Source organism: Myotis lucifugus, unplaced genomic scaffold, assembly GCF_000147115.1.
Source record: "Myotis lucifugus unplaced genomic scaffold, Myoluc2.0 scaffold_104, whole genome shotgun sequence".
Taxonomy (NCBI): Eukaryota; Metazoa; Chordata; class Mammalia; order Chiroptera; family Vespertilionidae; genus Myotis; species Myotis lucifugus.
In genome coordinates, this window is record NW_005871152.1 from 1,942,885 (window position 1) to 1,958,134 (window position 15,250).

Sequence of the window (15,250 nt, forward strand, 5' to 3'; positions counted from 1 at the left end):
ATGATATTAGGTAGCTAAGGAAAGAATAAAATTCCTCCCAGCCCCTTACAGAGAGAGAGAGAGAGAGAGAGAGAGAGAGAGAGAGAGAGAGAGAGAAATTGGAGCAAATTTAAGATGAATAGGCCACTCGTAGAGCTCTTTCCAGAGGGTTTTTTTTCTAATAAGAACAAATCATGTGTTGAGAGCACACAGGCTCTCGGGGACTTACCCATTACATTTTGGAAACAGTGAATCCCGTCCGTACCATGCTCATCATCCCTAGGTTGGGCAGGTCCTTCCACTCATCCTTATCTCTGGCTCTCCCAGCACCAGGCTGTGGGTGGGCTTCCCAGGCCCTCTCTCCTTCCTGGACATTGTGAAACTGTTCCCACACATTTAAATCCCAGCAACACCAACATGAGCAGCAGACCGTGGGGAGTATGTCGGCCAGGTGGGAGAGGGAGTTTTCTTGGGCTTCCATAACATGGAAATGCATAGGTTGAGAATTGGAAAAGGATCACAAGAGTATCCCTAACAGTTAGCTCTGGCTCTATCCTGACTAGCTCCGGGCCTGAGGAAAATCAGGACTAACTAGCAGCAGGCTGTCGGCAAGTAAAAACTAACAGAAATAAAATGGCAGCTCCAGCATTAGTGGCTTCTGGAACCAAACCCATCATGTCTTCCTGGGGTTATGCTCACTGTCGCTGCTGATCATAGCGCCTACGAAAACCACCAGAGCTGTGTCCATTTGTGCAGACCTGGAACCCTAAGAATAAACCTTTTGTGTCATGCCTTTCCTCTGTTTTGCTTGTGTCCCATCAAGCTAATAGCAGAGGATGCAGATAGCCAGCCCAACGGACAGATTCGTTTTTCCATTGTGAGTGGCGATCGGGACAATGAATTTGCTGTGGATCCTGTCTTGGGACTTGTGAAGGTTAAGAAGAAATTGGACCGGGAACGGGTAAGCTAGTTTAAGCCAGCTCCCCTCCCACCCACTCCCATCCACACCCATCCCTCACTGGAATCGGGCACTGGCTCAATGAGTAGCAGTAGGAAGATTCTCTGCTCTAAATGCTGAGAGTGAAAAGGGAGGGGCTAAAATGCAGCACTGTGTATTGGCGTTAGAACTTTGAAAGAATTTTCTGCCAATAGATGTTGGCAGTTTCTTACTTTTGAATGTTTTAAGGAAAAGCAAATATGTGTCTTCCTGGATGGTTTGAAGTTTGGTCCTTCCTCCAGCGAGGAGGCAGAAAAGCATCTTGAGCACTGGGATCCCGTGGTACAGAAGGACCCCCTGAAGGAATCTAGGTCAAAAAGAATGATGCAGAAAATTCCTCTGTCCAAGGTTGAACTAAGTTTCTAAACATTATCTTTTTAGCCAAAAACTACTATCTTCAAGGAGAAATTAAATATGGGAATAAAGGTGCTCTAGTAGTGATGCTAACAAGCAGAATGACCTCATTCGGTGATATAGACCCCTAACTCCCGAAGTATCAAAACTGATAAGGTAGATCAGTTTTGACAACGGTCCTGTCTGAACAAAGGCCAAGCGCTGCGATGCTAACCAGAGATGGTTTTGCCCCCAACCCTGGGAACATATGGGTACCCCCCCACACACACACCATATGTTTGGAGCCTGTCAATTTTCGGTTGTCACAAATTGGCAGGAGGTGATACTGCCTTCTAGTAGGTTGAGACCAGAGATGCCCCTAGACATTGTACAAGCACAGGTCAGCCCCCAATAAACAATTACCTGGCCCCAATGGTGCCAAGGTTGAGAAACCCTGGTTTAGATTCTAAGAGGAGAAGGCTGAACTTCAACAAAGCCGAGCAGAGCCTGCAGCGCCTCTGAGTTTGTGCAGAAGGAAGGAGACACTGCACTTCTTCACTGTCAGCTCTCTGTGCTTCGACAGGTGTCCGGATACTCCCTGCTTGTCCAGGCAGCAGACAGTGGCATTCCTGTGATGTCGTCAACTGCCACCGTCAACATTGACATTTCCGATGTGAACGACAACAGCCCTGTCTTCACACCTGCTAACTATACCGCTGTGATTCAGGTGCGTGAATCGGGCCTGTCGGGCACTTGTCTTGACACACTCAGCTTCCTTTCTCTGCTGTTACTCGGCATGGTTTATTACTGTTTTTTACCTGATATCAACTCACCCAGGCACAGGGCTGGTATAAAAAGAGTCTGCATTTTCTATTGCAACTGATTCACAGATATTGAGACGTGCAGTCACCAGTGGGGTTCTTTCAAGTGCCAGGTACTTTCCACACACCGTTTGTCCCCACCCCACCCCCGTGAAGTGAAGGAGCTAAGGATCTGAGGAGTTAAGTAGCTCACCCAAGCTCGTGCAGCGAAGTGGTAGAATCAGGATTAGAACTCAGATCTGTCTTTGGCAAAAACAGTTTTCTTTCCACGGAGGTTGCGTTTAAGCTACTTTGTACTATCCGGCCAGGGAGGGAGATTGATACTAACTGGGTCATCAGTCAAAGGGAGACTGGAATTCAGGATAGAGCCGCTACTCACTAAACCCACTCTTCCATAAGCAATGTGTTTAGCACTTCAAATCCACTAGCTCTTTAACATTAGATGGAGTATCTTCTGGCATTCTACAATCAGAATGACTCTCTTTCCCATCTTTTTTTCTCTTATTCAAAAGATATTTAATTAGCACAGTAGTAGGCCCGGAGCTACCTCCACTTTCCCGTGTTTCTAGAAGCTGGAAACTGACCTCAGGAGGTTCAGGAAATCCAGTCCAGGAATACAGTCAGTGTGGAGGACTTAGCAGAGACAAGATTGATATCCATGTCTTGGGGGGACCACAGATAGTCTAGAGCAGTGGTTCTCAACCTTCTGGCCCTTTAAATACAGTTCCTCATGTTGTGACCCATCCATAAAATTATTTTCGTTGCTACTTCATAGCTGTAATGTTGCTACTGTTATGAATCCTAATGTAAATATCTGATATGCAGGATGGTCTTAGGCGACCCCTGTGAAAGGGTCGTTCGAACACCAAAGGGGTCACGACCCACAGGTTGAGAACCGCTGGTCTAGAGAATCAGCTTCTGCTTGATCCAGTTTGGCCTCAGATTCACCCCCCATGAGGCCCAGGGCTTTGTGGGTAGAAGGTAAGATGATAGTGAGCCAGGTCTTGAGGGGCCCGTTTGGAATAACATTCAAGACTTTGAGTCTGGCCATCCATAGCCTGCACCCCTGCACCACTGAGCTAGGAATCGGGCGAGAGGCAGTCATAAAGCCAGCAGCTTGCTGCTTCATCCCCCACCGCTTTGCCAGAGAAACCGGATCCCTTCACCTGCTGGCCTTCTGGGTTTCCTCTCCTCTCTGATGCTTTTTCCAGCAGCTGTGCATTCTCGTCTCTCTCCTGCTCCCACGGAGCTTCACGCAGGGTCTGCACCTTCCTCCCATCCTCCTCCTCTCGGACTGCTCTTCTCTGAGACTGTCACCACTGGGCTCTCTCTGCCTCTCCCGCCTCTGGGTGCTCGCCCCTGAACAAAATGGGCTGTGCCTACTCAACGTTCAGTTTTATGACACACATCCATCAGCTTGACAGGCTGTTTCACATGCACAACAGGAAGTCGGCAGTGAAAGAACCTCCACTGTGAGCAGTGGCCCTGGCTCATATCTGCAGCGAGGGGCCTGTGTTATATTTCACCCTTCTTTCTCTGATGGTGACCCGGGGGTTCTCTCTCTCCCTCTCTTTCCCTGTCTCTCCTATGGAGGAAATGGCCTTGGTAGACTGAGCAAACAAACCGATAAGTCTTCTGTTTTGTGTGGCACTGAGTATGCTGCCAGTGTGGAACACGAAATCCATGCTGGGCAGAGGCGGTTCCGCGACTGGTTCCAGATGGAGGCCATGTCTCGATCCTGATGACCAAAAGCCACTTGAGGCAAAGGGGCAAAGTAAGAGATCTCTGAGGTCCTTCTCTTGTTCTCCTACAAAAAGTGTTTCTCCCTTTTTACAACCCAGAGTAGTTTTCTTATTCCAACACCTGGTTTTTATAAGACTAATTCAGCACATGAAACAAGTGTCCCGGCCCCGTGCGTGACTCCCCTCCAAACTGCTGCATATCATTGTCTTCATCTCTGCAACCCAAGCTCATGTAACCCCAAATCGATATCATCCGAGGCCTGAACTAATGAGACTGACTTCAGCCCTAACCGTGGTAATGCCGAAGTCTAAACAGCGTGGGGCAGGGGAACCAGTGGCTGAGCTGCAGAGGAATTTGACTTGGCCTTTTCAAAGCGAGGCTAGCCTTTGAGCCAAGAAAGGATGACAAAGACCTTTGTGTTTCTATTTTGGGGGAAGAGGCAGAGAGGTTCCACAAAATAATGCTCGCATAGTAACTCCGGGGCTTCCAAATATTCTGATAAAGTTGAGAAATATTCCACCCACCCACCCCCTTCTCTTTCCTCAAGAAACATGGCAAAACTTGAATTCTGAGGTGTGGGGTGTGAAGCCCATTTCCCATCTGGCATAGGCTTTTGTATATTTACTGGGAAGTTGCCAGGATGTCCTCTCCCCGCTCCCCCCAAGTCCAATGTTATGACATTGTGTCACCATGTTGGGCCTCAGCATAATCATGTTGTGACATGATTATGTCACATCCCAAAAGGTTGATGTTTTCTTGGTCTGAGAGGAGTGTTGATGTGATCACAAAGGCCAGGGAGCACCGTGTATTTCCAGAGCTGTGCATGAACTCAGTGCATCCCCAGCCTAGCCAAGGGCAAGGTGGGGCAGTAGCATCCTTAGAACCCCTAGACTTGCTCAAGGTGCAGTCCTGTGTTCTCACCTGCAGCCCATGGTCTCATCGGGCAGCTGTGGGGAGGCGGCCGAGGACTGAAGCACGACGCTTTCAGACACCAGCGTATTTTCAGAAGATGAGATACTATCCCAGGGAATCCCTTCCTCTAAAGCCCTGTCTCCTAGCACAGCGCTCTCCGCCGGTAATGACAGGGCTTCTTAAAATGTGAACAGAGGTGTAATTTTATCTCCCTTTTCTTATGTACTCTTTTATTCAGGAAAATAAGCCAGTAGGCACCAGCATTTTGCAGCTGGTGGTGACAGACAGAGACTCCTTTCACAACGGGCCTCCCTTCTCCTTCTCTATTTTGTCGGGAAACGAGGAGGAGGAGTTCGTGTTGGACCCGCACGGGACGCTGCGGTCAGCCGTGGTCTTCCGACACACGGAGTCTCCGGAATACCTGCTGCGTGTCCAGGTGCGCCTCCCCCTCTCTGGCCACACCGGGCCCGGCTGCCTCTCCCCCAGGCCTGTTCCTGGGCCCATCGCTTGGTTTTCCTTTGTGGAGCACGTCAACATAATTCATTACCATGCAGGCATGTTCCCCTTTTAATCTCAAATTCAATTTCACACCAATAAAAGCGGCCTGTGTGTGTGAAATTGAACAGGACGGAAGGGAAGCGTCGTAGTTCAGCAGGGACATGCCTGCAGAGTGTGCCAGGCAGCAGTCCCAGGGCCGAAATCTGCATTCCGAAAACTCCTGGGGTTCTAATTGACCCCCAAAGTCGAGGCTTGCCACTTTGTACTGAGTAGTGTTTGCCATGCCGCCCCACTCGGGGAAGCTGCCAGTCTTGGTCCTAACGAGATGGAGCCAAATCAGGCCTCTGATTTTGAAGAGACCTCTGCTTGGTAAGTTTCTCAGTGAGACAGGAGGGGATCAAGTGCTCAGATGGCAGTGGTCTCCCTACATTCCTGCTCCCTCAAGGTCATTGGCCTGTGTACAATAAAACGGGACAAAGAGGTGAAAAGGGCCGGGCTGGGCAGCCTGTGGATAGGAGCAGGAAATGAGAGAGCACCCAAAAGCCCTATGTTTGAATTTTGGCAGAACAAGATTTGGGCCCCATCAGTGAAACTGGGTGACCATTTTTTAAAAATATGTTGTTGTTGATTTTTAGACAGAGAAGAAGGGGTAGGGAATAGAGAGATAGAAACATCCATGAGAGAGAAACATGGACTGGCTGCCTCCTACACGCTTTCTAGTGGGGATGGAGCCCACAACCAGGGCATAAGCCCTGAACCAGAAATGAACCAGGGACCACTTGCTTCATGGGTGGACACTCAACCACGGAGCCACACCAGCCAGGCTGAGTGACTATTTTTATACACAATTGGGCAACCTAAAGTCATTGTTAATGGTGGAAATCATAACCATAGTAATTTTTTGTATTTGTACAGCATTTAACTGTGTACATCGTTTCTTTTGATAAGTTATGGCTTACTGTGCTCCATAAAACCTTCCAAACGAATGACTTTGGGCTCTGAGCATGTGAGTGAACTCTGCAGTTGCCATGCATTCCTCCAACTATATTATGTGGTTTTATATCACAGTAGAGATGCTTAAGGGCAAGGAGATAGTTGTAGTGCCTTCTCTCAGAAGCGAGTATGGTTCTTTGCCTACCTTCTCTGATTATTGGAGAGCAGATTCACATCTCAGACTTCGAAAATACTGTAGAAAGCTTTCTCCTCCCATTCCTCACATTAAACCACCACCCACCAAGTCCTGCATTTTTGCCTTCCCAAGGTCCCTGTGTGCATCAGTTACATTCCCTTTGCCACCACCCACTTTATTCTAGATGGCCCCATGCTCATACTATTGCAGAAGCCTCGTGGGTAATTCCTCCAGGTTTAGCTGCATTCTTTTCAGATCCATCTCTATACCACTTCTAAATTAATCATTCCACTTTGTCATTCCCCTACCCCAGGGGTCAGCACACTATAGCCCCTAGACCACATCATGCCCTCCACCTGTTTGTATCAATAAAGTTTTATTGGAACACAGCCTGGCCCCTTTGTTTACATATGCTGCGTGGCTGCCTCCATGCTGGAATCATAGCTGTGCAGTTGGCAGAGATTGTATAACCCTGAAAGCCTAAACTACTGTTTCTTACCTTGCCCTTTACAAAAGAGGTGTGTCAACTCCGGCCCTAAACTAAACCATCTGCAGGTTCCCAGTCCCTGAAAATGTGTGGCCTGCAGGCTCAGTTCTGGCCCAGACTCTTTCAGATTCTGAATTTCAGGGTCTTAGGAGGACATGACTGTGTGGTCCTCAGGCCACAGCAGCCCACTAGTCTATCACTTTACACCCAGCGGCTTCATGCCTTTCTGTCATCTCTCTGGCCTCAGACATTTGAGTGGGCAACCTCTGGCTTATAAAGTCCAAACTCATCACTGTCCTTTGAGACCCCCCCACAGTTTGACTCCAAGTTCGACCTACTTTGCTAAACATATCCTTTCTCCATGAATTTTCCAGGTCAGCATCTCTGGTTCACAAATTCCATTCCATAAAGCATGTGAGGAGGGTAATAAAAGTAACTCTCATATACGAAGCACTTCTGTGGGTCAGGCCGTGGCTAAGCACTTGGCAATTACAGTGTCTTTTAATCCTTACAATGCAAGACTCCTGTGATGTAAAAACTACTATTTTACTCATATTAAAGATACAAGAATTGAAGCTCAGAGAGGATAAGTAACTTAAAGCCAGACATGAGCGGCAGGACCAAGATTTGAACTCAAGTCTGTGGGATGCCCAAGCCTCTGCTTTTAGGCTGCCTTCCCCTTACAAGGACACACCTCCCCAGATCCCATCCGGCTTGCAAGGTCTACTTCAGCCCTGAATCCTCAGACACCTGCCCTGGGGACCCTGCCTGTGGGAACCTGCCCTTCATTGAAGCCCCACAGCTCTGACTACCTCCATGTTGCCTGTGGCAGGTGCTCAGTGAAGATCTGTTGTCAGAGTGGTTGTTCCATCAGCTGACATAAAGAAAGAAGACAAAAAAGGCTCTAGTTAGGCTACCTATTTTTCCCTTCCATACACCACTCTTTATTCTAAACCTTAATATTGTGCAAGTACCACTTAAATAATGCTGTTTCTTAAGTGTGCAAAGGGGTGCCATCTGTTCCAATCAAAAGGAAAGAATACAAAGAGAACAGGAAGTTTTTCTCTGCCCTGGCTGGGTAGCTCAGGTGGTTACCTGCTCACCCCATGTATTGTGGTTAGAGCATCATTCCAATGTGCCAAGGTTGTGGATTCAATCCCCAATCAGGGCACATACAAGAATAAACCTGTGAATGCATACATAAGTGGGACAACAAATATCTCCCCCTCCCCCTCTCCCTTCCTTTCTCTCTCTCAAATAAATCAATAAAAATAAAAAATAAAAACATCTTTTTCTTCCAAGAGGGAATACCAGTTGATGAGGTTCCCTTATGGCTTCTGTCCAGAAGTAAAAGAAGGCCAGCCTATTGTGGGTATGTTGGATCTCACAGCACCCTCTAGCCTCCTTCCCTGCTCACCCCATGTATTGTGTTGATACTTTTCAGTGTCCATAACAAAGCGGACATGTGGGAACTAAAGGTAATAAATCGCTCCTCTTAGTTAAGTGCACATCTTCAGTGTTTTTGCAGACCGGTGGCAGGGGATGAAGAAAGAAGTGAATGTGGTTAAAGGAGCAGAGATCTTCTGAGTTTGTGTTTGTTTTTTTAATGACTATGACTTTTTTTCTTCATTCCTTGCCTTTCTCCCTCCTGGTTGTTTTAGGCTAAAGACTCAGGCAAACCCCAGCAAGTTTCTCACTCCTACATCCGCGTGCGGGTCATTGAGGAAAGTATCCACAAGCCCACGGCCATCCCTCTGGAGATTTTCATTGTCACCATGGAGGACGACTTTCCGGGTGGAGTCATTGGGAAGATCCACGCCACTGACCAAGACATGTATGACGTGCTCACGTTTGCCCTGAAATCGGAGCAGAAAAGCTTGTTCAAAGTGAACAGTCACGATGGGAAAATCATCGCCCTGGGAGGCCTGGACAGTGGCAAGTACGTCCTGAACGTGTCGGTGAGTGACGGCCGCTTCCAGGTGCCCATCGATGTGATCGTGCACGTGGAGCAGCTGGTGCATGAGATGCTGCAGAACACCGTCACCATCCGCTTCGAGAACGTGTCCCCCGAGGACTTCGTGGGGCTGCACATGCACGGGTTCCGGCGCAGCCTGCGGAACGCGGTCCTCACCCAGAAGCAGGACAGCCTGCACATCATCAGCATCCAGCCCGTGGCGGGCACCAGCCAGCTGGACATGCTGTTTGCCGTGGAGATGCACAGCAGCGAGTTCTACAAGCCGGCCTACCTCATCCAGAAGCTGTCCAGTGCCAGGAGGCACCTGGAGAACGTCATGCGCATCTCGGCCATCCTGGAGAAGAACTGCTCGGGGCTGGACTGCCAGGAGCAGCACTGTGAGCAGGGCCTGTCGCTGGATTCCCACGCACTCATGACCTACAGCACGGCTCGCATCAGCTTTGTGTGTCCGCGTTTCTACCGGAACGTGCGCTGCACCTGTAATGGTGAGTGCGGCCTAGAGTCCCTCCCACCTCACCTCCTGAGATTTAATTAGACTAGGCTGCCATTCCTGGTAAGCATGCATTTGTTCACTCGCTCACTCCACAGTACATTTACTGACCATCTACTATGTGTCTAGCAACCATGAGAGATTCTGGGGCTATGGCGGTAAAGACAGGCCCTCCTCCCATCGAACATATGGCTTATGAGCAGCCCAGACATATAAACAGGCCAGCTTGAGCACCTGCAGTCAGTATTGTTAGGGGAAGTACAGTCCTTCGGGAGGACCCAATCCGGAGGTAAGGTTTCCTAAAGGGAGTATGTCTAGGGGCTGAGGTGAAGGGGGAGTAGGGATTAGGCGTGTGAAAACAGGTAGGGGAACGAGAGCATTCCAGATGGAGGGTGCCTTGCATGAGAAGGCTTAAGGGCAAGAGAGGAACCTATACTGAGGGGATTGAAAGAGATTTCCTGTTGCTGGAAGGAGCGGGGAGTGATGACGGGTGCGACTTGTGAGCAAGCCCCGGGGACCACACAGGGCTAGCCAGGATGAAGATTTTAGAAATGATCCCGGGGCAGCAGGAACTGTTGGCTGATTTGAAGTGAGGAAGTGACGAGATCAGCTCCGTCTTTCACAAAGAGCGTGCTGGCTGCAGAGGGGATGGATTAGGCTGGGCCAGGCCAGACGCAGGGAAACAAGTTAGGGAGCCATTGCAGGGGGCACGTCAGCTAGATTTGCTTCAGTGAAAAACAGAGGCCAGATGTCCGGGAGCACAGTCAAGGGATGGATTCAGCCCTCGGGGCAGCAGAGATGGACTGCTTCGTGTTCGTTGATGTAACTAGAATCACTGAACCTTGACCTTTCCTGGTCAGAGGCTGTAACTGCACAGGGTCACATGCCCACAGCGGTCAGGAAGAAGCATTGCTCCCTCCCTCTTTTCCTCTCTGTGACATGTGGAGCCATAAATTCATTGCCCTCTTCTAGGAAAATTGCACCCAGTCCTTCTAGCCAGTGTGAACTTGGCCCAAAGGGACTGTGGCCAGAAGAAAGGCCATTTGTGAAACATCCCCTTAGGTAATGGGGGACAGGCAGGGCCTTGGCCTCTTCCTGTGTAGAAAGGTTTTGGTTGCAGTTTGGAAAATAAGTTCATCAGAGGAAGACCGCAAAGATCATAGCTCCCTCTGAGAGACAATTCCACAGCCTCCCAGCAGCCCAGACGAGTTCCAGCCTCTTACTCTCCGGTACCCAGTGAATTCTGTTTCTGTTTTCATGGGATAGATGCAGTGATGTCTGACCTGTTGAATATGCAAATTAGTTCCAGAAGAACTCAAAGCATGACGCTAGGTGCAGTGTCTTTCTGGCAGATGCCACCAACATGCAGGATTTATGAATGCCAGCTGTCCGGGCCTCACCTAGGTTCCTCTGTAGGCAAACTGATTGATGCCCCAGAGCTCTGCCAGGGCCTTGGTGAGACAATTCACAGCAGAGTTCCAAAGGCATTCACCACAGGATAGGGCAGACCCTTTGGGAGAAACTAAACCAGCTAATTAAGCCTTGTACTCTGAGAACTGGTTTCATTCAGCAAAAATCGGTGGAGGCAGCAGAGTCCTACACACTGAAGATTCAGAGTAAAAAAAAGGCACAGTCCCTGCACTCGGGAGCTGGCTGTTGTGAAGTCACTTGCAAGTACCTGTTTGCAATGAAAATGTTGCAGTAAAACTTCTGCTAGGGAGTAGAAAGGACAGATTCCCTGTTGTGGCCACAGGAAAGCTTTCTGTGACATTTGTACATGAGAGATTACCTAGGTACTGGCCCTTGAGGGAGGGGTATGAGTTCATCAAGAAGAGACAGGGCAGACTTGGCAGAATTTCTTTAAAGGAGGGATTTAGTGGGTTGACTTTTATTGGGAGGGGCTTTCTCTGCATTTTGCATGAGACACTAATGTTTTCAATGCAGTAATTTTTGGGGTGGTGTCATTGCCCAGGACTCCTGTTCTCTGGTCCCCATTAACCTTTCTACTCCCCATAAATGCAGAATGTTGGAATGTTTTGTGATTCAGCCCACAGACATCCCCCGAGCAGCCTTGGTTGGAAAGCAAACATTTCCTTAATGGGAGCTCTGTGCAGATTCAGGTCCACCCAGAGCCTCTTCTCACCTTCAAGTCATTCTTATAATCCTATATAATAAAAGGCTAATATGCAAATCAACCAAACAGCAGAACGACTGGTCTGTATGACATGCACTGACCACCAGGGAGCAGATGCTCAATGCAGGAGCTGCCTCCTGGTAGTCAGTGCACTCATATGGGGGAGTGCCGCTCAGCCAGAAGCCAGGCTCATGGCTGGAAAGTGCAGTGGCAGGAGCCTCTCCTGCCTCTGCAGCAGCACTAAGGTTGTCCAACTGCCAGCTTAGGCCTGCCCCCCATAAGAAGCAGGCCTAAGCCATCAGTCGGACATCCCCTGAGGGCTCCTGGACTGTGAGAGGGTGCAGACCGGGCTGAGGGATCCCCCCCACCCCAAGTGCATGGATTTCGAATAAAATACTGGATTTTAATGCTAAAAGGACCCTAAAAGGTCATCTTGTCTCAGCAGGTGATATATGATCAGTTCTGCTTTGTAAATATGATGCCTCTGTGCCTTGCCTAGGGCCATACAGCTGGTGCAAGGGGCATGCTGATTCAGTGAAGGTTCATTTGGGGCCCCTATTTTATTATCTGCATTTAAGAACAGGGACTCTTCCATTTTTTTATGTGAGTCATAACCCCAGTGCTGTGTGCTCTGTAGGAATACTCAAATAACCCCATTTTCCCAGCAGACTAATGCCCAGACTCGCCATACCACCTCAGGATGGCAGTGGGTTTCTCAGCCTTCAGTATGCACAGGGCTTACAAGAAATGCTCATGGCTGAGCCCCACACTCAGATATATCAGGAGGTTCTGGGTGGAGCCTAAGATCTATTTATGTAGCCTGGGTGATTCTAATGCTAGTCGTCAGAAAATCAAGCTTTGCGAGATCTCACAGCAAGATAAAGCAGAAAGAATTTCCTCCAGGTTCAGGGGGCAAGCTTTTAGTTGTAATAGTAATAGCTCTCTTACTTCTTATAAAGCATCCTCTGAAATAAAATACAGTGAAGAACTATTAAGGAAAACATTATGCATTTTAGGCATCTCATTTATTGGAAAGGAGAGGTAATTAAATTCCATAAATGCCCCTGCATCAGACACACACACACACTAGTATTGGCTTGCTTACCCTGGAAAATTGGCAGATTCACTCAATGGACTTTCTAACCACGTGGTGGAATAATCAGGATGATGAGGGCTGTAAAGTAATATTTATACAGATTTGGCCTCAATATTTATCCCTCTCCTAACTTCTTTTTCTCGTGCAAATGTTTTGTGTCTAATTAACATCATTAGCATCTTGAACCAAAATGCCAAGTTGCTTTGAAAAATGAGAGCAAACTTGAATTTTAGTGACATTGAATTCCAGCCCCCATCCAGCATCATGTTTGAACGGAAGTTCAAGAGATATAAAGTTCTGATGTCATGAGATCGCCCCTGGTAAACTTCAGAAGTCCAATGAACATTGGCACTTCACTGAGGAAACCTGACACCAACTTAAGCGAGGAGGGCATTGATAGATGCCCTTGAGCCCCCTCAGGGAAAGCAGGCAGACAGTGCATGAGGGGCAGTCTATGGAGCTGGGCTGATTGTCTATTTTGGAAAATTTTCACTGATTTTTCAAAAGTCTGATATAGAAATATATCTAAAAGGAGACATTCCTTAGCTATGTCTCTGCAAATCCCTCATCCCCAGCACCTGAGTCCCAAAATGTCAGGAGAGGTTTGGAGGTGGCCAGCTTCTCAGTGTCTGGGTATCCCCTCATATATTCAGCTCACACACAACTGCCCCAGAAAAGTTGTCTTTAATGAAACTTCACCTAGCCCTTAGCAAAATCTCCCAGAAAATATGGCTGAGCCAAGAAAACACACTCACACGTGATTCTGTGCTTCTGAAAGAACCTCAAGGGACCATTTCAAAGCCAAGAGACCTTGGGAGAAGGTGTTTTAAAATGTCACGCCATCCAGGAATTAAGATGGAAGGTAAATGACTTCTGTGGCATTTGCCAAGACATGACAGCTTGGCAGAGCACATGCATTCAAGGTGTTTACCATTTAGTTACTGGATTCTCAGTATATTGTTTACCATTAGTTATTGGATTCTCCGTGTAATGAGGCAGAAACATGCATCAAGAGGTTGAATCAGCTCGAAGTGGCAGCGATAATAATCTCAGCTAGATACTGATGTGCTAGCTGAAGGCATTGACTTCATGGCGGGGGGCCGGGGGTGGGGATGGCTATGGGAATGCTGGGGAGATGAAGAGAGGAGAGTCATTAACTATGGTAGCGAGAACCTTCTAAAACCTCAAGAGGATTACCTTTCTCCTCCCTGCGGTTTCCAAAGCTCTGAAGCTGCTGTTGGAGTGAGTTGCATGTTGTTAACTCTGTGGAGAGTGACCTAAATTTCTGTCTGAGCCAAACTTCAGAAGGTGGAAAACCTTCTTTGGGAGAATGGCTACACTGTGTGCACGTTTCTCCTCAGAGGGAGACCAGGAAAAGCACACCTCCAAGGTGGTGAAGGGGCTCCCACAATGCACGTGGCCTGTGACACTGATTCATAAAAAGCTCCAGGCCTTATTATTTTGTGTCTCCCATGTACCTGGTATTTCACTTTACCTGTCAATTTGCAAATGCTGAATTGGACCCAGAAAGGACAGTAAGGAAAAGATTGCACTTGAGTTCAGGTCTCTGCCATGTTGCTGAGGCAAGCTCGTGTCCCCAGTTTGGGGACTTTGTCATAATTTGTTTCTACTATAAGTGTTTGTTTGTTTTTCCTTGCAAGTTGCTTTCACATACATTATCCCATTTAATTGTTAAAACTCTATGAAGAATCATTATCCTCATTTTTCTGAGAAACAATTGAGACCCAGAGACATCACGGGACTTGTTCAGAGCCATGCACTCAATAAATTGAACAACTGAGTCAGGGCCAAAATCCAGGTCTGCTGCTTGTCAGCGCAGCACCGCTGTCGATTACACTACCCCGCCTCCCAGAGGGGCCCTGGGACAGGAACAGAGCTTTCTCTGCCTGCTTTATGTTCTGGCAGTTGCTAAAAATGTCTGCTCCTCCTGTCCTGCTCTGACGTACAGCAAACGGCGTCAGCTGGTTTGATAAAGTGGGACCCTTCTCCCTTCATGCCCATTCTGGCATCAAATGGATGGGTGCCTGGAGATGCCAAGCATGGAGGTCTAGAGTTCCCACCCCCCAGGCTGTCACGGATCACAGCACAAGTTCATAAGATAACTTCCTCCCAGAAGCCAACAGGAGCTGACACTGCTGTCTCTTCACTGGTCCTGGAAAGCTGATCAGGCACTTTCTGCCGTCAGAGAGAGGGTCTGTGAGGCTCTTTACGATGACGGTAGGTAAAGGGGGTGACATAAACATGGCTTCTAAGAACGAGTTAACTGCTCAGCGTCATTAAAAGTATACTGGCGTTTATGTTGCTAGAGACTTTAAGCCTTTGCTCAGAAAGATGCTCATTATCCCCAGGAATCTGTCCCCAGGACCCAGACCTGAGCACATCTGAGGTTGAGGGACACAGGACATTGTTCAGGTGGACATTCAAAGATCAGGTCTCTCTGACAATATATATTTCTTATCATGGTCCATAGAGAGAGAACTACAACACTGCATATGGGAACTATTTAGTTCTGGGAAACCTGTTTTTCAGTAACTAGAAGTATTTATCTACTCAGAATAGATTGCATATTTAAAATTGATTTGAGAGAGAGGGAGAGAGAGAGAGAGACATTGATTCGTTGTTCCTCTCATTAATG

At 48.1% G+C, this 15,250-nt stretch overlaps 1 protein-coding gene across 1 annotated transcript in view; it reads left to right on the top strand.

Moving 5' to 3' along the window:
* FAT3 (FAT atypical cadherin 3) overlaps positions 1-15,250 on the top strand; it is a 501,079-nt gene that overhangs the window by 449,004 nt on the left and 36,825 nt on the right. The window contains exons 15-18 of the mRNA XM_006092757.3: positions 803-940; positions 1,893-2,036; positions 5,024-5,221; positions 8,561-9,359. Coding sequence (XP_006092819.1) covers positions 803-940; positions 1,893-2,036; positions 5,024-5,221; positions 8,561-9,359 — 1,279 coding nt within the window. The remainder of the gene's footprint in view (positions 1-802; positions 941-1,892; positions 2,037-5,023; positions 5,222-8,560; positions 9,360-15,250) is intronic.